The sequence below is a fragment of the Pinus tabuliformis genome, chromosome 6, assembly GCF_031772625.1.
Source record: "Pinus tabuliformis cultivar Carrire ecotype Pingquan chromosome 6, CPIR1, whole genome shotgun sequence".
NCBI lineage: Eukaryota > Viridiplantae > Streptophyta > Pinopsida > Pinales > Pinaceae > Pinus > Pinus tabuliformis.
The window spans coordinates 1,222,399,964-1,222,427,689 of NC_142292.1; the positions used below are offsets into that span (position 1 = coordinate 1,222,399,964).

General features: G+C 41.0%; 1 protein-coding gene across 2 annotated transcripts in view; it reads right to left on the reverse strand.

The window, feature by feature from the left end:
* Positions 1-27,428, reverse strand: part of LOC149263100 (uncharacterized) — a 221,021-nt gene extending 193,593 nt beyond the window's left edge. The window contains exons 1-2 of one of the 2 annotated variants that reach the window (XM_089425749.1): positions 27,306-27,428; positions 27,012-27,198 (exon numbers count right to left, since the gene is read on the reverse strand). In XM_089425749.1, the coding sequence (XP_089281875.1) occupies positions 27,012-27,156 (145 nt within the window). In that variant the 5' untranslated portion in view covers positions 27,157-27,198; positions 27,306-27,428. Of the gene's footprint in view, positions 1-27,011; positions 27,283-27,305 lie in introns of those variants that run through there. The other variant, XM_089425745.1, reaches the window with a different exon arrangement.
* Positions 27,429-27,726: the final 298 nt, after the last annotated feature.

The window sequence follows — 27,726 nt, forward strand, 5'->3', positions numbered from 1 at the left end:
TAGGTTTGCTGAGAAAGTTGAGAGAGTGATCTGGAGTTGCAGCTGAGGGGCAGTGAATACAGAAGCACAGAGGCAGAGATAGTGTCGGGAGGATCAGCGAAACAGCCAGGAAAGCTGACGCAGAGGGCAGAAGCTGGAACTGCTGGAACAGCCGAGAAAGCTGACGCAAAGGGTAGAAGTCGGAACTGCCGGGAAAGCTGACGCAAAGGGCAGATGCCGGAATTGCCAAGGAAGCTGACGCAAAGAGCAGAAGCCAAAACTGTCGGGAAAATCCGGAACTGTCGGGAAAGCTGACGCAGAGGGCAGAAGAGGCTGACGCAGTCCCTAGAAGCTAACGCTGGGGTTTTTCGTGGGGCAGACTGGAGCTGAGGAGTTGTCGGAGTGTTTATCAGGGGGTTTCAGCCGGAGCATCTGTCTCCGAAGGAGAGGTACTACTGCCGAAATTTTTCTCTGTTGGGTGAGCCGGATTTGGCACCCAGATTGTATTATGAAACTGCTTAATAAATCAAACCCTCAGATAGCTGCACAGTTTTCCCGCATTGGGTTTTTCCGGGGACATTAGTCCAAAAATAACAGTGCCATTTGTGTGCTTGTTTCTGTTTCCTTCAGTTGATGATCTGTAATGTGTTAAGCATGTACTTGTGTTTATTTTCAATATTTACATGGTAAATAACTTGTTAATTAATCAGAGCAAGTCGGAAGGAATAAATCAGAAAGTACATGGATGGTTTCTAATTGTTAGACTTGGAAACTTCAACAGTCCATAAGTGCCAGGACCCTCAAAAGTGATGGACAAGGGGTTGGCCCAGTGGTGCTCCCGGTGGGTGTGGGGGCACAATAATAACCTCATGGGTCTCCAAATGAGTCGAAGATGCTTGTAGATCATTTGCAAGGGCTCTGATGATGGTGTAGGTGATGCCACATCATCCTACAAGTCCTGGGTCAATTGCCAAGTGCATGGAATATCTGTGGGGTCGGTTGGGCAAAGGTGAACCAAGTGCATCTTCCTCGTCCAATAGGTGCATCTCCAGCAATCTCTGAACATGCTTGGGTATCCATGGAGTGTTGTCTACTGTTATGGAGGCTCATGGCTCTCAACACACACCCTACATGTGCCAATGTAGCCCTCTAGAGGGTTAGGACCCCGTATAGGGAGACCAAACCCAAGATGGAGACCATTTGCAATCCTGCATAAGATCCAATGTGTTTCCTAGCCTTCTAGTACAACAAGTCATCAGAGAAATCGAGTAAATGAGCTTACCAACCATGGACCACAGGTGGGGACTTCATAACGGCCTGCGCTTCCATAATGGGTTTCGGGATGTGTCAATGTCTTTCATACTCCAAATGGGATTAACCAAGTATCCTATTAGGTGGTTTCTACTTCTAAAGGGGATAGTATGTTCAAGGTACATCCTTTAAAAATTGGTGCTATGTGATAGATAGGTGAATGAAGTAAGGAATGAGAAAGGGCAGCCTTGGGCCACATGTTGGGGTGCAAGGGTAGCTAATAAAAGGGAAGCCCACACTTGGATTTATAATGTATAGGAGGGAGCAAACGTGGTACATGAGGTGCCCGAGCCTTGATTTTTCCACCCTTCTTTATATGTCTTTTGTCGTTTTATGATTTTTCTTTGATTAACTTCTTGGGGCTCAAGGGGTAAGAGCATATAGCAATGAATACCCATATTTAGGGTAGGGTGGTTCTTTGCCCACCAAGGGTTGGGACAATCATGGGTTCCTATATGATGAAGGAGGCTCATAGATCCTGTAGGAACCAGGGTGATGGCCATGATGACAGAGTAGAGCTCATGTATTGGCTTTTGCCCGCGTGCTAAATGTGTTTGTACCGGCCATCTTTTGCATTTTGTGGTACATTTTCCTGTTGAATGTGGCCAAATATGCTTTTACTTTTCTTTTTAGCTGCATCAACCTTCGGGGCATCATTCCCGGCTTGACCCAAGGTGTGGGCAAGGGAAAGGGGTGAGATAACCTATGTGGACCCAATGGAGGAATGTGGACCCAGGTGGAAGAATGATGAATGGCGAAGTAATGAGCGGAAAGGGGGTAATATATGCAGATAAGGGAGTGAGACCATAAAACTAAATTCATGGTTTCTCGTGAAATATTGTCCCTAAAGCCAAATGGTCAGTAAAAGAGATCCCACACGACTAGAATCCAAGGTTAATATCCAAAAGGGGTCTAGGAGACAAGAGCACAGACCTAGCTCATTCTTTTCGCCGAATCTCGCCATTAATCCACGCCTAGAAGTGTCCATGATGAGCAAACTACAACACTCAATTACCAAATGACAGGGCATACCTTTAGGTTCGAGAGGCCCACCTTCAAACATACGATCATGGCAAATGGGTGAGGGACCACATGGCTGGCTCAGGTGGCAGAGAAATGGCACAATGAGCTAGCTGGTGCCTACAAGGGGTTGTTGGCTGCCAACTGAGGGCCATCTTGGAGAAAAAAAATTCTCCTAGGGATATCACCCATAAAATGGTGGGTAACATCTGGCTCCAACTAGGACGTGATCTCTCAAAGAAGTGGACGAAGCTACTCAAACAGGAGGTCACGAGAACTCCAGCAATCTCTTGGGTACTGCCACCACATTCTCCACATACGATTTCAGAACATATTCATCTAGAAGGAAGGACAACCTAGCCTTCTAGATGACATAGTTGGAGGCTCCCTCCAACCTATCCTAATCTCTAAGCCCAATTGTGTCCATCTCTAAATTTGGTAGAAAATCTCCCTCTTTCCCTCTGCTCGGTTGCTGCTCTGCTACTCGCACTCCCTGCTAGAGTGAGAAAATTTGCTCATAGCTACTGCCAATCTGCAACTGGAAAAATTAGATCTCTAAAACTCAAGATCCCCTGAGAGAAATTTTCCCTTTGTGTGCACTCTCTTCTACCTGGCGTTGATTCTACTACTACAAACCGCTGCAAAACCCTCTACGCCCAACCAAGGGATCTTCTCAACGAAAATCTGAGTTGTTGCTGCTCCCTCTACCTATTGGAATCATTATTCTGGGCAAACTGAATTTTCTGCAACCCTGCAACTGAAAATCGAACCATTGCCCAACAATTCGAACTACCTGGCTAAGCACTGTGCGCACCAGAAAATTTCAGCCTACTACTCCCTTTGAACAGCGAAATTTACGTTTTTCGCTTCTCAACTTCCCGACCAATCAATCACGCTCTGATACCATGTGAAAATTTCACTACTGAAATTCTATTGCAACGACTGGAAATTAGTTTTCTAATTGTTGATTAATTTAACAATTTATCTGTTACGACAAATACCAAATAATTCACACCACAACCTTCACAAATAAAATTGCGGAAAATAGTAGTGTTGGAAACTGAGAAATGCTAGCACACACACATAAAAAATTTGACACAATTATGTTTGGACAAATGTCCCCGGAAAAACCCAGCTTGAGAAAACTGGTGCAGCAGCTGAGGGTTTTTATTATTCTGCAACAATGAGAAATTCTAAGTACAATCTGGATGCTTAAACTAGCAATCCTGCAGAGAGAATACTTGTAAAAATATCTAGAGGAAAATTACCCTCACTCTGAGCAATCCCGGCACTTGACTGCCATTAAAAAGCAAGTCGTCCAATTGTCTTTGCTTCCTTTTGAAGCTCGAACTCTTCTAGCAACTGCTGGCTCTCTAGAAAAATCGAACTCTCCAAGGAAATCGAACTCCACAAGTGTGTTCTCCATCTACCCATCGACTTCTTCTTATAATCCTCTGTTGGACCTCCAACGACCAAGATTAAAACTTAATCAAGGGCCCAGATTAATTCTCTGTCGATCCGTGTGAGTTTCTAGATGATTCACACCTTATCTCAATTAATTCTGATTAATTAGCCACTTTTCCTAAGTTTAGACTTAGGAAATAATTAAAAATAGGCTAATAATCTAATTGAGACACTTTTAGGTGGAATTTCCATAAACGATTTCTGGGTTATGGAGAACTCCTGTGTTTTAGCCTCTCCACAAAGTTTCAAGACTAGAACACCTCTGATGCTACAAAAACTAACATGCAGGTCAAGACAAGACCTATCTAAGTTTGACTAACAAATGAAGGATTTGAAAGAACTTAGCAAAGCACGAAGACAAGAAGAAAGTAAGTTTGAAGTATGCATAAGAAGAAGTCGATTAAATGGCAGCACAAAAAGAATAAGTTCACTTACCTCAGTTGGAAAGAAGGAGAAGTTAGATCTTGGATGGATACAATGCTACTTGAAGTTTGGCAAGAAAACCTAGAGAAGCTTGTGATCAAAAGAAGATGACAGTGCTGTCAAGTCCCACTAGCATAACTGGTTGAGGATGGACCTCGTCGACAAGGCGACCCAGGATCAAACCTCACAGGGGGTGGTTGTGCCCTGTGCTAGGGGGAGGAGACATGCTAAAAAATTCAATCAGCTAAAGGGCTGGTGTGGCCCAGACCGATGCGATCCCCGGGTGACTTTAACAACTTAGATGCCCCTAGATCACGGCTCCTCAAGCCACAAATCAAGCCTAAACAATCACAGACAACTTGACAAAAAGAAAAACAATTCTAGGGCAATACCCGTTAGCAAGAAGTCGAAGAGTTCTAATATCGTTGTACTGACAGCTAAATGGTTCGATCTAGGATTGACAGTACTGATGCTATTAGAGATACTATTGATGATTGGAAGTTGATATAATTTCTTAGAAAAGTATGAAAGCAGAATTTTGTTACAAAGGAAGAAGATGTGAAGACTTGTGCAATTAGTTGTAAAGAAGTTTGGTTCCATAAGATGTTTTGAGGACATGTTGAAGCTACGTAAGGATTGACAAAGAACCAAGAAGGTTGAAGCTCGTTATGATGTGATGCAGATAGGAGCCAAGCAACTACAACAGATCTCCACAGAAGAACATGTAGCCAATGCTTTGATGAGTACTTTTGAGACAAGCTTTGGCTTGTGGTTATTCCTCCCTATTTGAAAGGGAGTGAGGATGGACATCGTATTCTCCATGTGTCATGCACTATGGCCAAGACTAACAATTGTAAGCCTAGTGAAGGCACTAGTAGGGAGAATGGTGGATTGGATAAGCATTTGGGACCAATACTTCTTGAGGAAATGTATCCAAGATAGGAGTAGTCCCGAGGATCGATACTCTTTGAGGATAGGGTATCCAAGATAAGAGTAGTCCTGAGGATCGATATTCTTTGAGGATGGGTGATATCCAAGATAAGAATAGTCTTGTAAGGACATACCTGGTGAACATCTGAATGGGGTATGTGCCTTGAGAGGCGGTGGTGGTGTCCAAATGTATGCCTCCCAGCATTGTGCTCTAATCTAGTGGAGAGATAGAGCTTGTTAGTCAAGGCCTTGCTATGTTTGACAATGTTGGTTATGATGATGATGATGCTTATCAATCTGAACTCTTCTTATGAGAATATTTCAATTTGAGAGTATCTTGTTATGTCATTATGAATACCTCCCTAGTTAAGAGGGAGTGTTGGAAATGTAACTAGGTTCGATCTTCATAATTATCATTGTACTTGTATCAATATGTATTTCATGTAAAAGCAAAAAGAAGAAAAAGAAATTTTTATTATTATTATTATTTTCATTAGTCAAAGCATGTTCTTCATGCTTGTAGGGTTATTTGAGTCAAAAGAAAATTTTTCACGAGTCAAACAAATGTACTTGAGTCAAAGTCCCATTTGGACTTGTTGTATGAAAAAGAAAAATCATTTTATTTGAGTCAAAAAGTCAATTTTGTCATCCACAAGACCAAGTCGACCCTCTTGGACAAGTTGGCCCAGAAAGGCACCTATTCGACCTCTTGGACAACTATAAATACAGTGCAATTCGACCTCATTTGGACATCAATCAATCACATCGATTTTTGTGCCAAGAAAGAGAAAGAAGACTAGAGAAAGTCAAAAGGAGAGCGAAAGTCAAAGGAGAGGTATTCTTATGTATTTATGCCCTAATTCTGTCACACGTGCGAAATTTCAAAACTATTATAGGGCCCAAAATTTCAAAGTTTGACCATATTTGAAGAGCATTGACCTTGTTGACTTTGACTTGGTTGAAAGAGATTTGAAGGAGGGTTGACTCAGAGCTTCTGTGGCAATCTTGGTCTTGGGTCTTGGATATCTCGTTTTGATCTTATTCCATAAGAAGAGGATTTTCTTGCCTTTTCCCCCTTGTGGGTTTTGCCCTTGCTTGGAAATGGAGCCTACATCATTGTGTTCTTTGTCTCTTGTGATCTTCATGTTTTATATTATGGTAATTGCTTAATGAAGAAAACATAATAAAAGAAATTAAAAAAACAACAAACCTTCACAAGTAATTATCAAGTTAAGAGAAACTTATCCTAATGTGTTACCACATTGGTTTCTCAACATACTGCATACTCGGTTCTGTCTCCAAGCTCCACATGTAGATCTCTAGGCTCTTTCGCCATGTTGGTGAAAATATCTCAAGATCTCATCATATGACGAGATGTTCCACTGTCCACAAACCACACCCCTCTCGTAATAGTTCCAGGAAGGCATGACACCAAAGAAAAGTTCTTCTCGAACTTCTCATCCAACTCATCCATCTGTGCTATGGCTGTCGTAGATGTCTTTTCCTTGCCCTTCTTCCTGTTTGGACATTGTCCGACAAAGTGACTGAACTTACAACATGCAAAGCATTTTACTTTGTTCATGTCCTTCTCCTTTTTACTTTGTGAAGATCCTCCTCCACCCTGGTTCTGCTTGGCCTTCCCTTGCCCTTCTTCGCTTGCACAGCAAAGGCAATTTCCTCATCCCCACCACCACTCCTACACTATCCACCAGTTATTGAACTCTCCCAAATTTCTTTCTGATGAATTCATCCTGCAAATGGCTCAAATCAAGAAGTTGTTGTCTAGCAAGGATCCCCTTCACAAAGGTAGTCCATTACTTAATGCATCCCTTCAAAACCACTTTCACTAGTTCTGAATCACTCACAGCGTCTCCCACAACTAACAACTCATCACGAGACTGTTGGATCCTGGTGAGATATGAGGTTATGATCTCTGATCTATTCATCCGGATACTATTCAACTTCTCTCATAGCACCATTATCCTATTCTCATTTTTACTCTGATAAAGACTGGTTAAGGCTGCCAACATCTTATGTGTTGTGTCCTTCCCTGTTACGTGAGGAATTATATGATCCCTCACACCATTCAAGATAATACCCATCACTTTTACATCCTTCATATTGTGCTTCGTTGCTTGGGCATGGTCAAAAAAGAACTTTGGATCTTTGTGTTTGCAAAATCCCACAAACCATTCATTTTCAGAACAATAGTGATCCGCTCCTTCTGTGGACTACAATTAGATGCCCCATCCAACCTGTCTTCATATCTCAAGCTCATTGATGCCATTTTATAAATCGACCTTCAGCACAAAACCCTGGTTGCAAAATAAAAAATTATGCTATCGTAAAAAGGAATAACTTGTTGCTATAAACCCTTGTGATCTCAAATCTCTCCTTCAAAGAATTTGTAACTGTGACACCATGTTAAATTTCCAATACCAGTCCAGATTTATTTATACCTCAGCAATTTTTTATTCCCAAAAATTATCAATTAGAATTCTAAATTGTTGCGACAATAAAATCACAAGTATTTAACTTTTGAAATAAAATATTTGCAATAGAAAAATAAAGCGAGAGAGATCAATCGCATGACAACAATAAGTATACACCCATAGCAATTTTCCTTCATTAAAATTCTTGGGAATATTCGAGCTTAGACCCACAAAGAAAAATACACAAAAAAATGCACAGCTGGAACCTGCAACGCGGCCCTTATTGGAAAATCAGCCCAAGGAATGTGGCCCACCTGAAAACAACCTCCTGAAGAATTCAGCCCTATAGAAACCCAGCCTCCAACACCAACAAATTGGCCCTCTCTTTTCCTCCTCCTACGACCCTTGCACACTCAAAGAATCTGGCCCACTGGATAAATTGGCCTCTCCACAAATCGACCTCCTCTACGCTTCAGTTACTCGGCCTCTTGATTTCCTAAACTCAATCTCCTGGAATTTCCCTGCACTCTTCCTCCCTTCTCTTCGATCTAGCTCAACTTCTCTCCCAAGAAAATCGCTTCCTCCCCTTGAGAAAATCACTCTCTCAATGTCATGTGGTTGTGTTGTGTCTTCGCCTATCCATTAGACTTCTTTTATAACTTCATTAAGCCAAATCCCTAACCCTAATCTCCTAAGTGATTGACAACCTAGATTAGATTTCCCCTCACCTGAAATCAACGGTTGAGATCATATGTAAGTCACTTAAATAATTAAATTATTTATCCTTATATATTTCCACTTAATAGTCCACAATAATTAATTGACTTTAATTATTGTACTTTTCCTAAGTTAGACTTACAAAAGAAGTTGTAAATCACTTACTCCACCAAGCAAGCACCTAAGAGGCAATCAACAATCTCATACATGCTAAAACACCAAGCTCATGCAGAAGACCTTCCGAAACTACCAAGAACTTCAACAAATATTAATGGTATTGTTGTTGTAGCAACTAGAGCATCTCAACTCCTAATGGAAATAGATTTATTGCAGGTTATTCAAGATTGGTTTGAGTGGTCCACGGGGTCTTGGATAGACAGTGATCGGGTGCTTTGTTAAGGCACTACTTGATGTGAAGTCACCGATTCAATTCCCTGCCCCGATCGGGGTGATACACTGGACATGATGAAGATGTAGGCTTGCCAAGCTTACAAAAAAAAAAAAATTGGTTTGAGTGGGATAGTTTCACCCCCAACTCCTCATTCACTCCTAGTCCTCAAGGGGAAGCTGACGAAAAGAGGGTTGTGATTGCAATCTGACAAAATGGTAAGATAAAGCAAAGATAAAGCTTCACTTCTCAACCATCTATTTAAAAAAATTCTAAGACGAATTTCCTTTCTAATGTATTTTTTAGTTTATTTTACTAGTTTACTTCAATTTTCTTATCCTTCTAGCAATTAAAAATTCAAACCTTTGGAGAAAAAATCCATAATTTAAATCTTAACCAAGGATATAGATATATCTGACATTTTAAACTTTATTTATCATATTTTACACAAGTGTATCTGGTCTTTCGTGTGTAGATCTGCAAATATACGTTGTTGTTATAAATTTCAAATTGCAAATTTTCACCAAAAAGGTACTCTACAAGGCTTCACACACCAAGTATTTTTTTCTTGCCTTGTATTTGCATATTGCTTTTATTGCTTTTATTGTTTTATCATTACATATGCAGCTTAAAATAAATTACTTCCGCATTTAAAAGATTTATTTAGCAGCTGAAACAATTTTCTGGGTGAATACCCAAGGGGTTTTGAACCCAATACCTCTAAAATTTAATTTCCAGATTTAAATTTGATTTTAGAGCAAGTCCAAGGCTTTAGGTGGTTTAAACTGGCCATCCTTCAGGTTTTAGTTTATCCACCCCTAGGTCTAACTTTTAAGATCTAAAATGCTCCAGTACTTTTGGGTGGCTTATTGAAGGGTTTCACTTGTTGATTTCTAAATTTTCTAAAGAAATTACATCCCTGCTAAATATAAGGCACCAAGAAATTTTCATAAATGAAACCCCCTAACCGATTGTTAAATCCTAGAAATATTCATATATTTGGTTAGGACATTTTTTGGTAGACCAAAATTGAATATTTATATGCTACATCTAACAAAAAATTTGAGTCTTTTGTTTGTTTTAGAGAATTTTATTTGCAAATTTGCAACCCCGTTAAACAGGATAGCAAGCTTATTTGTTCATAATTACATCTAACCAGGTACCAATATACAGAATAGATATTTTTCTGGTTAACAATTTTCATACACTAATTTTAACTATTTATTTGCTAAATTCCATTAAGTTTTAGCATACTTTTAAGCTGATTTAGTTAACTTTACTTTGCATATTTTACATTAAGCCAACAGGACAGCGGGGAAAAAACTCCTCCCTTCAGTCAATTAGACCCTATTATAAGGCATGTGTCTTGTCATGGGTTGGTTCGAGTATCTCATGGAAAGCACCCCATAGCCTTGTGGTAAGAGATCAAGTGTTAAAATTGGCAACTAGGGCCAAACTCCATGTAGATCACCTTATTTATGGCTTTTGATATTTTTCCTAGATTCCTCTCATTGAGAGGTGTAGGATTGATCTAAAGATCATCCGATTCCGATAAGTATTTATGGAGATATGAATTTATTTTGATTATGGACAAATTGTCAAGGTCGGCCAGCAAACTTATGTAGGTTCAGAAGCCCAACAGTCATGTCTATTCAACCTCAATGTTTGCATATAAATACAAGGAGCATTCTCCTCATTTGGACAATTCAATTCACTCATCTTCTCTCTCTCTCTCTCCTACGCATAAAAGGAACTTCTCTCTCTCTGACACGTGTGGCTGAAAGGAAGACGTCCTAGGGCAAAGACGACACAGAAAGAAGGACGCTAGGGCAGCAGGTCATCTCTTTGACCAGCATTGACCTTCCAGAAGTAAGGATTGGGTGTGGTTGCCTCTCCTAGGCAGGCTGCAATTTTTGGCACGAAAATCGAGGTGATCTGACCTCTAGTTTGACCGGTGTTGACTGCCCTAGTTTAGGACTGCAAGTTGACTTCAGAAATCTGCAAATTGACTGAACTTTTGGGGTTGTTCAAGGGTTGTTTCTTCAAGCTGTTTGAGGACAAGTTGACTGGAAATTGACCAGGTTTTTTAGAGGTCAATTTCAGCTAGTTTGACCAAATTTGACTTTGCTGACCTAGGGTTTGCTGCTGCTGATATAAAATTACAAAATTCAGATTTTGTACTATTTCTCTCTGCTGAACTATTGAAGATAAAAGAAGATTTGATAAAAGGGTTTCCCCGCATTGGGGTTTGTCCCGGCTAGCCGCCACATCTTGTGTCTCTTGTCTTGGCTTGTTTTCTGTTGATCATTTAATGTTCTATCTGCACTTTACTTAATGTATATGTGATTGCTAATCTGTGGCCTATAAAAAGAAAAATAAGTAAACTACTCTAAGCATAGAACATACCATAATTTAACATGGTATCAGAGCTGAGGTGAAGACAAAGTCCAAGCAAGAGCAAGAGCCGAAGAAAAGGTTGGCAAGGCTATCTTAAAAAGAAATCATGGGGTCCTCAACACACTTCCCTATTGAAGACAAACTCCGTGAGAAGTCTGACTATCACGGATGGAAGATGTCTCTCGATCTAACATTAGAAGAGCAGGAAGTGTTGGACCATGTGAGAGGCGGGATTGTTGAGCCTCCATCAAATGCATTCGCTACTGCTAAGAACAAATGGACAAGGAAGAAGTCAAAGCAAGGAAGATCATCCGGGACTCTATCGACAAACGCTTGGTGGCCTATGTTTCCGAGCTGAACACCTCCAAGGAAATCTACGATAGACTGGTGAGTTTATTTAAAGTTAACGATGCAAATCAAGTCTTGTTTCTTAGAAATAAGCTGAAGGAAATTAAGAAGGGCAAAGATGAGAGTATGCAAGCATATTTCTTAAGGATCACCGAGATCAAGAATGATCTCCTATCTATTGGGGAAGTAATTCCTGACAGAGAAATGACACTCACAACTCTTGGAGGATTGCCATCTGAATGGTATATATTCAGGACTACTCTTCTCAACAATAACGTAATTCCTGGATTTGAGGAATTAATGGCCAGATGCATTTAAAAAAAAACGAGGATGGAAGAGCAAGAAATGTCCATACTTAAAGGTCATCCGTCTGCCTTTTCTTCTCATACTAAAAGAAGAAACAATTCCGGGGCTAAATTCAAAGGAAAGGCTGGACCAAAGGGTGGAAGAAAAGGACGATGTTACAATTGCAATAAAACGGGTCGCTATGCAAGGGAGTGCCCTGATAAAAGGAACTCACCGGGACGATGATCAAAATCCCTCTCAAGGCAATCAAAGGAATGGCAGGTCAAATGGCAGAGGTAAAAGAAGTGTCGGAAATCAAGGAAGAGGACAACCATTCAAGAAGGCAAGAAATTCCAGGTATGAATCTAACACTGTTAACAATAAGCAATATGAATATTATCTACCAGTAGCTCTATCTACTACTACTCCCCCGGACTCACTGGGAAATTGGCTTATTGATAGTGGTGCCTCAAGGAACCTCATTGGTTACAAAGAAGCTCTCTATAATCTGATAGAGAAGGAAACCAACCTGGAAATTGTTCTTGGAGATAATTCAAAATATCTCGTGAAAGACATAGGAAATGTCACTCTTCAATTGAATTAGGGTAATACCATCCACTTACAAGATGTATTATATGTACCTGATCTCAAGATGTATTATATGTACCTGATCTCAAAAAGAACATGGTGTCCATTTCGGCAATGGAAGACAAAGGTTACAAGGTGGCCTTCAGTGATGGCAAGGTACGTGTATGGAAAAAGAACTTTAAAGATGCTTTTACTCTTGGGTTTTAAGTTGATTCATTATATCAGGTCGGTGGAAGTTTGTTGGGTGTCATGTCTTGTGACACATCTCTTCAGTCCGAACTATGGCATCGGAGGTTTGCTCACCTTCATTATAAAGCTCTACCCGATGTAAGAAAAATGGTGACCGGGATGCCCGACTTCAGATTAAAGCAAGAAAGTGTATGTCCAGGATGTGCCGGAGGGAAGCTCAAAAGGGGACCATTCCCCTCAAGCCAAAGGAAGACCTCCGATATATTACAGTTGGTTCACTCAGACATATCCGGTATGATGCCTATGAACTCCTTGGGAGGATATTTATATTACCTCACTTTTACAGATGATTATTCTCGCAAGACTTGGATATACTTCTTGAAAAAGAAGGATGAAGTGTTCTCCTGGTTTCGGCACTTCAAAGCCTTGATCGGGAATCAAACCAAAAAGAAGATCAAGATCTTAAGGACTGATAATGGGACTGAATATGAATCCAATGAGTTTCATGACTTTTGCAAAGAGGTTGGCATTAAGAGGGAGACTACTACACCATATACCCCTGAACAGAACGGTGTGGCAGAAAGGAAGAATCGTACAATTGTGGAAGTTGTCCGTGCTATGCTCCATGATCAAAGACTTCCGAAGTTTCTATGGGCCGAAGCTGCAAATACTGCCGTATATGTACAAAATTGATGCCCTCATCAAGCATCGGGTTCCAAGACTCCCGAAGAAATGTTCACTGGTAAGAAACCTGACGTATATCATTTTAGAATTTTTGGAAGCCCTGTATATTTTCATGTGCCTAAAGAAAAAAGGAAGAAATTGGGTGCATCTAGAAAGAAAGGAATCTTCGTAGGCTATAGCGAAAATACTATGGGCTATAGAATCTATGTAGCTGGTCAAAGGGAAGTCGAGATTAGTCATGATGTCACCTTTGACGAAGATATGGCTCTTAGCAAGGTAGACAATCTTCCTACTTTAAGGGGATCTAAAGAAGCTGACACTGGGGAACCGAAGGAAAAAGAAGATAAGACGATGCCCGATGTGGAAGAACCTATGGATCCTATTGATCGTCCCCCGCAAGAGCCTTCCTCTTCTAGGAAGAGGCCTTCATGGCTTAGGGGAACACTTGATGATGTTGAAGGATACATTGCACCCTGAGGAACCTTCCGTGAAAGTAAGAAGCCGAACAGGTATTAGGGATACCTGACCATCATGAGCACGATCATCCAAAATGAGCCTTCATCATTCACAGACGCCGTCAAGCATCAAGTATGGAAGGATGCTATGACCGAGGAATATGAGTCCATTATGAAAAACGATGTTTGAGATGTGGTCCCCAGACCCCAAGACAAAGCAGTTGTCACTTCAAAATGGCTTTACAAGATAAAGCATGCAGTTGATGGAAGTGCGGAAAAGTATAAGGCTCGTGGCTTCTCCCAGAAGGAAGGTATAGACTATGACGAGATATTTGCACCTGTTGCCCGATATACCACCATCCGCTCGATCATAGCCCTTGCTGCTTCGCAAGGATGGAACCTACATCAGATGGATGTCAACACTGCGTTCTTACATGGTTCGATCAAAGAGGAGGTCTATGTGGAGCAACCCGAAGGATTTGAGATTTATGATCGAGAATCTCATGTGTGTAGGTTGAAGAAGGCCCTCTATGGGCTAAAGCAAGCACCCCGAGCATGGTATGAGAGGATCGATAGCTACTTGATGAAGCTGGGATTCACTAGGAGTGAAGCCGACCCTAACCTTTACTTTAAGGTTTTAGATGACAAGCCTCTCATACTAGTGCTATATGTTGACGACCTCTTTCTAACAGGTACAGACCCTCTCATTCACAAATGTAAGAGGGAGCTGGCTTCTAAGTTCGAGATGAAAGACCTAAGACTTATGCACTATTTCCTAGGACTACAAGTCTGGTAGAAACCAGGGGATATTTTCCTATCTCAAGGAAAATATGTGGTGAAGATATTGGAGAGATTCGGCATGGTGGGCTGCAAGCCCGTAACTACCCCAATGGAGCTTGACTTCAAGAAGTTAAGCAATAGTGTTGCCGGACCTGTTTTACGAAATGCTACCGAGTATCGTCAACTCAACGGAGCATTAATGCTCTTGGTGAACTCCCGTCCAGATATATGCTTTGCAGTCAACACATTGAGTCAACATATGGTTGAGCCTCACCACTCACATTGGATTGGTGCCAAGAATCTGTTGAGATATCTTCGTGGCACAATCACTCATGGGTTGAGATACACTGTCGGAGATGTGAGACTACTTGGGTATACTGATGCTGATTAGGCAGGCAATGTGGTGGACCGAAAGAGCACTTCTGGGCGTTGTTTCTCTTTGGGATCTGCCTCGATATCCTGGATGAGCAGGAAGCAAAAGTTGATGGCTTTGAGCACTGCCGAGGCAGAGTACATTGCTGCTAGCATGGCCTCCTGTGAGGCAGTCTGGTTGCGAAAGCTCTTCAGTGAGCTGTTTGGATTTACATTGGATACCACCGTGATTCTGTGTGACAACCAAAGCGGGATCTGTTTATCAGAGAATCCCATATTTCATGATCGTTCCAAGCATAACGATATCAGGTACCGCTATATTCGAGATATGGTGCAGCGAGGGGCAATAAGGCTCCAACATATCAGTACAAATGAACAGGTCACCGACATTTTGACAAAACCCCTAGGAAAGGTCAAATTCCTGACTTTCCGAGAACGACTTGGTGTCGTTCAGAGACCCTCTTATGAGGGTCGAGTATGATGTATTGAGCTCTGGGAGCTCCAGGGGGCGCAGGGTACTTCTTGGAGCGACATGAGACCACAGGGTGACTCACCATCCCCTGGTGGTGCACTATGTACAGGGCAAAGGTTCAACCTTCCCCTGTGACACCCTGTGGCGACTGTGGAACAGGATGATTAGTTCTCCTGTGGGCCAGGATGATTCGTTCTTCGTGGCGTTTGTGGAGCAGGATGATTAGTTCTCCTGTAGGCCAAGATGATTAGTTCTCTGTGGCATCCACTAGACAAGATGATTCATTCTCCTGTGGACAAGATAATTAGTTCTCATGTCGAGGCATCCTACCCATGCAGTCTGGGACTCATGGGAAGTACTTCTCATCTGATCAATGAGCAGGGAAATGAGGATAGGCACCATAGTAGTACTATCGATGGACGCATCACTGTATCTATCGTACTCCCTATGCTAGGATGACCTCCATTGGTCTGGGATCAGTAAGAGTGGTTCACACTCTGAGATTGACTTCAGGTCAGTGGAGGATGGTATAATACATCCTCGATCGTTTCTTCTTCTTCATAGTTCGAGCAGAGCAAAGTGGGGTCAAGCTATACAGGACAGTGCATTTGATGGATGGATAGCAGCGACGATCTGACGGATTGCAGATGAAGTTCTCCCTAGTTGAGAGGGAGTTAAAATTTGCAACTAGGGCCAAACTCCATGTAGATCACCTTATTTATGGCTTCTGATATTTTTCCTAGATTTCTCTCATCGAGAGGTGTAGGATTGATCTAAAGATCATCCGATTCCGATAAGTATTTATGGAGATATGATTTTATTTTGATTATGGACAAATTGTCAAGGTCAGCCAGCAAACTTATGTAGGCTCGAAAGCCCAACAGTCATGTCTATTCAACCTCAACGTTTGCATAAAAATACAAAGAGCATTCTCCCCATTTTGACAATTCAATTCACTCATCTTCTCTCTCTCTCCCCTACGCATAAAAGGAACTTCTCTCTCTCTCACACGTGTGGCTGAAAGGAAGACGTCCTAGTGCAAGGAAGACACAGAAAGAAGAACGCTAGGGCAGCAAGTCATCTCTTTGACCAGCATTGATGTTAAATTTGGACAACTAGGTCCAAGCTCCATGTTCTGATACTCAGATTAAGAGGCTAATATTTTTGTTGGATTCCTCTTTCTGAGAGGTGTAAAATCCATATAAAAATAGTCTTAATCCGATGAGCAGAACTTATATTTTGAATTTATTATTCTTAATAAATTATATGTGCAAAGGTCAGCCAGTTTTGTAATGTAGGCTCACATGCCCAACAGATGTGTCACACACCCTCATTGATGGATATATATATACAGGAAAAGTTGGAGAGAATTTGATCACAAAAACAACTCACATCTTCCTCTCTCATCCTAAAAGTACGAGCTACCTGGAGGACGAATTTCAGCCACACGTGGGAAGGACGAAGAGGATTTTTCTGCTGCTAGGGTTTCTGCTGCTAGGGTTTCGCAGAAGTTTGACCAGCGTTGACTTTGGTCAACGCTTGGTCCAAACAAGCTGAAAACTTGTGGGAGGTTCGATTTTTGAAGGCCATACTACCTGGCACAAAAATCGAGGTCAAAGGGTTGACCGTTTTGCTGCTGCGTTGACTTTTAGCTTGCTGCCCCTGCGTTGACTTTTCAGGACAGCGTTGACTTTTGTAGAACTGACTTGGGTTGACTCATCTACTGGTTGGAGGGTTGTTGTGACACATGCTGGGCTGGCTGACCAAAGGAGACTTTGCTGGTTGAAGCATCCTGTTGACCGCCAAAACAAACACATACATTTTTCTTGTTTCTGATTTGTCTTCTGTAAGATCTGCTTATATGTTCTATCTGCATTTTGCTTATCTACTTGTATGATTGTTGTGAGAAAAGTGAAATTGCTCTTAGCATAGAACATCTACAAAACTTTGCATGGTATCGGAGCTGAGGTGAAGACAAACTCTATCTATAGCAATCATCATCGAAGGAAATGGATTCCTCTAAGCTTGAATTCAGGGAGAATGACAAGCTGACTGGAAGTGATGACTTCCATGCCTGGAAGATGTTATTAGATCTCAAATTAGAAGATCATGATCTCCTAGATCATGTGACAGGGAAGATTCAAGAACCTCCATCAAATGCCTCTGCTGCTGTTAAACACAAGTATAAGAAGGGAGAAATCAGAGCATAACTGCTGATCAGGGAATCCATAAATAAGAGTCTGGTTGCCTACATATCTGAACTAGGCACATCCAAGGAGATGTATGACAAACTGATACTTATGTTTCGAGTAAACAATGTGAACCAAGTGCTATTCCTCAAGAACAAGTTGAAGAATATGAAGAAGGGTCGAGACGAGTCTATTCAAACTTTCTTTATGAAGTTGACCGAAACCAGGAACAATCTGCTAGCTATTGGGGAGACAATAGCTGATCGTGAGATGGTTCTCACCGCACTTGGAGGACTTCCATATGAATGGCAAGTATTCACAACTACCATTCTCAACAATAATACCATCCCTAACTTTGATGAGCTTCTGTCTAGATGTATGCAAGAAGAAACAAGGATGAAGGAATTTGATAATGAAAGAAATGCTGCCTATGTTGCTCATTCCCGAAAGAAGAACTCTGGTGGTTCCAAGGACAAAGGAAGGACTAAAACTCAAAAGAAGAAGGGTAAATGTTTCACCTGCCATAGGACTGGACACTATGCTAGAGAATGCCCCTTCCAGAAGAATTCTCCCGATAGTGACGACAACAACAACAACCGAAGGAATGGGAATCAAAGAAATGACAAATCCAAAGGAAAGAGGAAGGCTCACTTTGAAGGAAACCATCCACCTTCTAAAAGGACCAGAAATACCAGGTATGAGGAGTCTAATGTTGTTGATAAAAGAAATGAGTATATTCTAATATCTGCTCTCTCAGCTGCATCTCCGCCCGACACTATGGATGTCTGGCTAATCGATAGTGGTGCCTCAAGACACATCACCGGATTCAAGGAAGCACTTTCTGACATGGTTGAAAGGGATACTAATCTAGAAATTACCCTTGGGGATAATGCCACTTATCCTGTTAAAGGGACCGGGACTGTGACCCTCCACTTGTCTCAAGGACAAGTCCTCCATCTACAAGATGTACTCTATGTACCCAAATTGAAGAAGAACCTTGTGTCTGTATCTGCCATGGAAGACAAAGGATTCAATGTAACTTTCTCTGATGGAAAGGTACTCATGTGGAAGAAGAGCTTCAAGGAAGCTATCTCAATTGGTTTTAGAGTTGGTACACTCTACCAGGTTGGAGGGAGTCCGTTGGGAGCTATGACTTGTGATACTATCCGTCAAACCGAACTATGGCACCGAAGATTTGGACACCTTCATTACAAGGCTCTTCCCGAAGCAAGGAAGGTGGTGACAGGGATGCCTGATTTTGGAAATAATCATAAAGGTGTAAGGGCTGTGCTGAAGGAAAACATACAAGGGACCTTTCCCCTCAAGTGTCACAAAGACATCTGAGATATTGCAACTGGTCCATTCTGATCTTTCCGGTATGTTGCCTGTAACATCCCTGGGGGGATGTTCTTACTATATGACATTTACTAATGACTTCTCTCGCAAAACCTGGATATACTTCTTGAAGAAGAAGGATGAGACTTTCATGTGGTTCCGTACCTTCAAAGCCTTGGTGGAAAATATGACCGGAAAGAAGATCAAGATTTTGAGGACTGACAATGGCACTGAATATGAGTCAAATGAGTTCAAAGACTTTTGCAGAGAAGCTGGCATTAAGAGGGAGACTACCACTGCATATACTCCTGAGCAGAATGGTGTTGCTAAACGCAAGAATAGGACTATTGTGGAAGCTGCCCGTGCCATGCTATGTGACCAGGGTCTTCCAAAGTTTCTGTGGGGAGAAGCTGCAAATACTGCTGTGTACATTCAAAACCGATGCCCTCATTCCGCTTTGGACTCCAAAACTCCCGAAGAGGTTTTCTCTGGTAAGAAACCTGATGTCTCACATTTTAGAATTTTTGGATGTCCTGTCTATTTTCATGTGCCGAAAGAAAAGAGAAGTAAGCTGGACGCTACTAGGAAGAAAGGAATGTTTGTGGGCTACAGTGAGACTTCTAAGGCATATAGAGTCTATGTACCTGGTCAAAGGGAAGTAGAGATAAGCCATGATGTCACTTTTGACGAAGATGCTTCCCTGAAGAAAGTAGTAGATCTTCCTAGATCTGAAGAAAACCATGAAGAAAGACCTGGAAATCTGGAAGAACCCCAGGATGAATCATGAGACTATGCCTGATGTTGAAGAGCCAATGGACCCTATTGATCCTTCCCCTTCTCTAGGAAAGAGGCCATCATGGCTCAGGGACACCCTCGAAGATGTTGAGGGTCATGCTGCCCCAAGGGGAACATTCGAGAAAGCAAGAAGCCGTGTAGATACCAAGGGTATCTAGCTGCCATGAGTACTATTATACAATCTGAACCTGGATCTTTTGAAGAAGCCATCAAGCAATGTTGCACAAAGCGCGATCGGGATTTAATCGGCGCCGGGAAAAAAGCGGAAAAAATCGTTAAAAGCGGGAAAAAAGCGGAAAAAAGCGGGAAAAAAGCATTTGGCACAAAAATATTCATTTTTTTTCATTTTTTTTCAATTTTTTTAATATCTAAACCATCTACAACATAAAATAAATACATTGACACATAAATATGATAAAAAAACTAATATATAAGATGTTTAATATCATTTCTAGCGCTAAAATCACACATAACATTGAATCATGTCCTGAATAGTAAGTCCTGAGTCCCAACTCAGCCTCAAAATATCAACAAAAAATATGATAATGTATCTCATCATGTCATAATGTCATATACAATAAAATGAAAGTCTAATCCTATTGATTTCCTCCAGCTCCTCTCCCTCACCTCTTCTCCTCCTCCGCGCGCAAACAGCAAAATGACATAAAAAAAATCGATTTTCGCCTATTAAAAGCCCGCTGCCCCGTGCCTCTGCGATTTTTTCCGAAAAAATCGCTATAAAAAAAGTCCGCGATTTTTTGGTATAAAAATCGCGATTTGATCGGGCAGAGGAAAAAATCGCGATTTTAACAACACTGCCATCAAGCATCAAGTCTGGAAGGATGCTATGCATGAAGAATATGAGGCTATTATGAAGAATGATGTCTGGGATGTGGTCCCGAGACCGAAGGACAAATCTGTTGTCACCGCTAAATGGCTCTACAAGATTAAACATGGATCTGATGGGAGTGCTGCAAAGTTTAAGGCAAGATTTGTTGCCCGTGGCTTCTCTCAAAAGGAAGGAATTGACTATGACGATATATTTGCACCTGTGGCTCGATATACCACCATCCGATCCATCATAGCCCTTGCTGCTACGCAAGGATGGAGTCTTCATCAAATGGATGTCAAGACTGCTTTTCTGCATGGTGCAATAAAGGAAGAGGTGTATGTAGAACAACCTCTGGGATTTGAAGTTCAAGATCGAGACACTTATGTCTGCAGGTTGAAGAAAGCCCTCTATGGGTTAAAGCAAGCACCCAGAGCTTGGTATGAGAGGATGGATAGTTACTTGATGAAGCTAGGCTTCACTCGAAGCAATGCTGATCCAAACCTTTACTTTAAGGTTGAGGAAGGAAAGCCTCTCATTCTAGTGCTGTATGTGGACGACCTCTTCCTGACAGGTGATGACCCTCTCATTCATCAATGTAAGAGGGAGCTTGCTGCTGAGTTCGAGATGAAAGACCTAGGACTGATGCACTACTTCCTAGGCCTGGAGGTCTGGGATAGACCTGGAGAGATTTTCCTTTCTCAAGGAAAGTATATTGTGAAGCTTCTGGAAAGATTTGGGATGGTGGACTGTAAGTCCGTGTCGACACCAATGGAACTCAACTTTAAGAAGTTGAGTGGCAGCGCTGCAGGGCCTATCTTGGCCAATCCTACTGAGTATCGTCAACTCATAGGAGCTTTGATGTTCTTAGTGAACACCCGTCCGGACATATGTTTTGCAGTGAATACTTTGAGTCAACAGATGGTTGAGCCTCATCATTTTCACTGGGTTGGTGCCAAGAATCTTTTGAGATATCTTCGGGGCACGATAAACCATGGGCTGAGATACACTGCCGGGAGTGTGATACTCCGGGGATATACTGATGCCGATTGGGCTGGCAGTGTGGTGGATCGTAAGAGCACATCTGGATGCTGTTTCAATCTTGGCTCTGCTTCGATCTCATGGACGAGCAGGAAGCAGAAGTCGGTGGCTTTGAGCACCGCGGAGGCCGAATACATTGCTGCTAGTATGGCCTGTTGTGAAGCAGTTTGGTTGAGGAAGCTCTTTAGTGAGCTGTTCCAACATGTGCTAGATACCACTGTAATACTCTGTGATAATCAGAGTGGGATTCGTATGACTGAGAATCCTGTGTTCCACGACCGATCCAAGAATATTGATATCAGGTACCACTTTATCCGGGATATGGTACAGCGAGGCGCCGTAAGGCTCGATCATATAGGAACTGATGAGCAGGTCGCGGATATTCTCACTAAGCCCCTGGGGAAGGTCAAGTTCCTAACCTTCCGTGAGAGTCTTGGTGTCGTGGAAAGACCCTATGATGTGGGTCCTGTTGGACAATGAGCTCTGGGAGCTCTGGGGGGCTTTGGGGATAGCTTCTCGGAGCTATAAGCACTCATAATGCTTCTGCCCCACCCTTGTGATTATTGAGCTGGTTTGCCACTCATTTAATCTGTGCCCCGTATGCATCCTACCCATTGAGTTCAGGGCTCATGGGAAGTACCTCTCATTTGGCCAATGAGGTGTGGAAAAGCTAGAGACTATTAGCAAAGACTGATGGACGCATCAGAGATTGCCGTACTCTCTATCTAGGATGGCATGGTCCAACCACTTGATCTGGGATCAAGATTTGTGAGGTCTGGGACCTCTGGACTGATTATGTCAGTCGGGGAATGATGTCTTTGTGACTGACCCACTTCTGTTCTGAAATAAAGAAGCCAGCAAAGCAAGTTTCGGCGGGATGACTCACGATGTTAATTGCACTAATAGATGGAGTTCTCCCTAGTTGAGAGGGAGTGTTAAATTTGGACAACTAGGTCCAAACTCCATGTTCTGATGCTCAGATTAAGAGGCTAATATTTTTGTTGGATTCCTCTTTCTGAGAGGTGTAAAATCCATATAAAAATAGTCTTAATCCGATGAGCAGAACTTATATTTTGAATTTATTATTCTTAATAAATTATATGTGCAAAGGTCAGCCAGTTTTGTAATGTAGGCTCACATGCCCAACAGATGTGTCACACACCCTCATTGATGGATATATATATACAGGAAAAGTTGGAGAGAATTTGATCACAAAAACAACTCACATCTTCCTCTCTCATCCTAAAAGTACGAGCTACCTGGAGGACGAATTTCAGCCACACGTGGGAAGGACGAAGAGGATTTTTCTGCTGCTAGGGTTTCGCAGAAGTTTGACCAGCGTTGACTTTGGTCAACGCTTGGTCCAAACAAGCTGAAAACTTGTGGGAGGTTCGATTTTTGAAGGCCATACTACCTGGCACAAAAATCGAGGTCAAAGGGTTGACCGTTTTGCTGCTGCGTTGACTTTTAGCTTGCTGCCCCTGCGTTGACTTTTCAGGACAGCGTTGACTTTTGTAGAACTGACTTGGGTTGACTCATCTACTGGTTGGAGGGTTGTTGTGACACATGCTGGGCTGGCTGACCAAAGGAGACTTTGCTGGTTGAAGCATCCTGTTGACCGCCAAAACAAACACATACATTTTTCTTGTTTCTGATTTGTCTTCTGTAAGATCTGCTTATATGTTCTATCTGCATTTTGCTTATCTACTTGTATGATTGCTGTGAGAAAAGTGAAATTGCTCTTAGCATAGAACATCTACAAAACTTTACAATTGACCTTCCAGAAGTGTGGATTGGGTGTGGTTGCCTCTCCTAGGCAGGCCGCAATTTTTGGCACAAAAATCGAGGTGATCTAACCTCTGGTTTGATTGGTGTTGACTGTCCTAGTTTAGGGCTGCAAGTTGACTTCAGAAATCTGCAAATTGACTGAACTTTTGGGGCTGTTCAAGGGCTGTTTCTTCACGCTGTTCGAGGACAAGTTGACCGGAAATTGACCAAGTATTTTAGAGGTCAATTTCAGCGAGTTTGACCAAGTTTGACTTTGCTGACCTAGGGTTTGCTGCTGCTGATATAAAATTACAGAATTCAGATTTTGTACTATTTCTCTCTGCTGAGCTATTGAAGATAAAAGAAGATTTGATAAAAGGGTTTCCCCGCATTGGGGTTTGTCCCTGGCTAGCGGCCACATCTTGTGTCTCTTGTCTTGGCTTGTTTTTTGTTGATCATTTAATGTTCTATCTGCACTTTACTTAATGTATATGTGATTGCTAATCTGTGGCCTATAAGAAGAAAAATAAGTAAACTACTCTAAGCATAGAACATACCATAATTTAACATGAGGCCTAAAGAGTAGGGACCTAGGTTGAGGTGACAGTGGACCTCCGTCCTACTTATGTGCCGACCATAGTAGATTGAATAGGAATGATTTCCTAGTTCAATAAGAAGCAGATGATAGTTGCACTCAGAGCAGCTGGAGCAAAGTATATGGCAAAGTAATATGCTTGTCAAGCCATTTGGCTTCACAAGTTAATTGTGAAGTTAGCCAAAAACACACTATTGCATATCGCGACAAGTAATAGTTGCATCAACCTCTCGAAGAATACAATGTTCCATGATATTTCCAAGCACATTGATATTCTGTACCCTTTCCTGAAAGATATGGTACAGACAGCAGTTGTAGTCCTTGACTATGTTGCTATTGATTTGTAGGTTGCTAGCAATCTAATGAAATCTTTAGCAAAAGGGAAAGTTCAAGATGTTTAGAGTGAAGCTCAAGTTGGTGGAGAACAAGTTCCTAGCAAAGGAGTGTGAGCTTTTCCTTGTTGCTCCAACTTTTTCCCCTCACGATATGCACACCACCCTATGTGAAGATTCATCTTCTCATGAGGAAGTTTTACTTCCTATTTTTGGCACTTGTAAGAGAAAGATTCTCTTATACCCATGACAGATTCCCTTGCACATGTAACATGCACTTCTTTGAGAAATATTCTCTTACATTTATCATGCATTTATGACAAGATTTACAAATACTTGGTAAGGCCCATTCCTTGAAGATAGTTTTTTTGTACAAATGGTGCACTATTCCTTTTATAAAGGCACATTGATTAGGTGCTATCTTTAGCATAGTTTGGGCACTCCATTGGGTGAAATTTCTCAGGATATGGAGAGATAAATTTGAGGTGATCATTAGCAATTTGTAACCCATATTCTTGCTCATATTCTATAAAGTAAAGAAAGGCGCACTAGGTTGAGTAGTTCAATTGTTCAGTGATTGAGTTTGCTAGTGTGCACTTGAGAAAAACTGTTTGGTTTTGTAATATTTCTTTTGGTGTGAATGAGAAGAGTGTGTCTGCTGTTACAAAATTCCAGCATGATTTCCATGACATTAATGTTGCATATTTATTAGATCTAGTTGTTATATATGCAGGGATGATCTCATCTATTGATATGCAGTATCTACAATTTTGAAATTTCATTCAGAATTTTTGTTTATACACATCTAAAGCTTTGATTGGTGTTTTAGTCTTTCAGGTTTAGCTGTAGAATAAACTCTTCGAATGCAGATGTGTGTATCATGTGGATGTAAAAGTACAACACAAACTTCCTTTGGATTTGACCTGAGTTGGAATCTATACCTTTCAGTCTTTATATGCATGGATTTCAAGCCTTCAATCATTGTTACTAGTAACTACTTTTTCCACCATTACTGCTCTAGAATCAACTATCAAATGTAATGTTGAATATTGCTGGGATATCTGTTGTTATTACCGAATTACTGCTGTTAGTGTTAAATTTACTGCAGTTACTGTTGTTTTTATGTTGTTTACTATTGTTAGCACTCTATTAGTTTTGGATCTCATATTACCTTCCAGTTCCAGATTTCTTTGTGAGTCTCGTCAGATTTCACGTTAGGTTCATAACAAAGAGCCTGAAAAATATACAAGTTGCACAATCTAAATGATTTTTTAATAGCTATCTTGCATGATCCCTTTACTAATATGTCAGTTTGTTTTCCTTGAGGAGTTTTGGTTTTTAATTTGATTGACACAACAAACTACAAGAAGGTTACAGATTGCATCCCATTGGAAGAAGCAAGATTTCAAGCTGAAAAGGCAAATGTTATTCAATTCCTTAAAGACACAGCTTCAAACTATGTGGCTATTTAAAGTCTTACCATGGATAATAATAAAAAAAATCAATGTATTGGACCCATTTGCCACTCATTGTACGAATTTATTGATTCAATATCTAGGTATATTAGCCTAGTTAAATGAGGCAATTCATGGAAGACAAACATTTACAAAATTTATTGTCAACCAGAGATTCACACTGAGCATCTACAGCAAGCACAAGACAAAGGACTTGTTCAGGCCATATTACACAACCACTGTAGCATGAATTTAAAAAGGGCAGTTGAGGAGGCAAATTTGACATATGTTGTGTCTAGCAAGTGAGGTAAATCCATTCTTGCCAAAAGTTGTAAAGAGCAGTGGAAGAAAACATTCTAAGCAAAAAATTTAAGGAAATTGGGAACAATTCACTGAGCATGTGCAAGGCAATCCTTTTGAAACTGATCAAGTTGATGGCAAAACCTCTTGGATGAATTCTTATATACGAACATCAATTATGAAATGGAAGTGATTGTGCCCATGGGGGGTCGATTCATTTCGGAGGTCAGCAGAGTGTGAGCTGACCACTAGGGTTCCATTCTTGACGTTGTATGCCCCACCCACATTGCATGAGCTTGAAAGGAATGAGGCCATGTGCAAGGCCAAGGCAATTTTGGTGGAAGCAATTGCATGTGTATTCAAACGATGTGAAAGACGATTACAAATAGATATTAGAGTTAACTGATCACGAATATTATATCCGTATCATAATGAGTTATACAATACCTAAGTGTAGTGTAAGGATAACCGAGATCTTGGCATGTTTTCCAATGGATCAATGTTCTTCGGAAGCTGATTGAACATCATGCCACCAAAGTGCATTCAATGCAGACAAACAAATTTTCTTGCCAGTTGATCAAATTTCAAATAGCTACGACTTTCTTTTGAAACATCCCCGTGGGACTGAAACAAACAAGATCTGGAACCTCCTTTCAGTGCCCCATTTAAAGGATCTTAATAGAAATCCTCCTTGATTATTTTTCAGAGATTATATAACACGATGTTTTGTGGACTAGACATTAGTTCCAATGCTCAATTATAACACAACTCGTGGGTTCAGATCTTGTATGCCTAGTTATGTGAAGAACCCACTCTGACCAATACATTTTCAGATGGCCAAAAGGGCATACCAAGCTGTGATCTAAGATTCGATGAACTGATGAACAGTTCTGAGAGTATCTACATTGATTGTGGGCTGTATAAGGACAAATCAGCATTGATATAGAAAGGATGAAATATTAAAGTTCTATAGTGATGTGGAGACATTCTTTAGGGGCTGGGGGAATAAAATCAACTAATAGGGTTTAACAAGCAGGATGTTTTCCGACCGAAACATAAAATGCAAATGAGTGAGAAATCGATCCAAGTTTCGGCATAAAAAGAAAGAAAACTAGTGGTGTTGGAGATGGCGAGGCGTGCCTGTGAGGTCAGCTCCCTGTAACTCGAAAGTCCGGATAGCATCTTCAACAGCCTCCTGTGGTTCCATGTCGAAGTCATTGATGTTCTCTTGGACCAGCGCATCAAATGCTTCCTGAGATATCTGCAATTTCCCCTTCACACCCATTGCACTCTGTCCTGCTACAATCCAATGCACAGACGCCTCCAACTGAAATAAATTTGGCGCGCATTCACAAACACGGAATTTATGAAATCGGTAAAGCAATCTGAAAAAAAATCGTATATTGCAACGTGCAAAATGAAACCAGTGTTTACTAGATTTTAAAGTTCGAAAAATATTGTAGTCTGTAAAATACGTGTATTCCACTTCACTTCTGATCGTGATGTTACATCTATTGAGACCAATGTTTGAGATGTAAGCATCCACTCAAACAAAATAATTTATTTGGGAAAAATGTGATGTTGCATCTATTTCAGACCAGTATTGCTAAGTACTTGAATTATAAGTACTTCCACCACTTAATTATTAAAAAAAACGATGGCATAAAATAAATTGTATTATAATAATAATAAATATAAATTTGTGTTAAAAAAAATTATTCTTCTAGATGTTAATAATTTTAAAGTCTGTATTTTGTTTATAACAATATTGTGCTTCTAACAATTTGGATGATATATGGGTTACTTAATAAATTTTCTTCTCTAATAAAATACAAGTCCTCCAAAATATAAAATT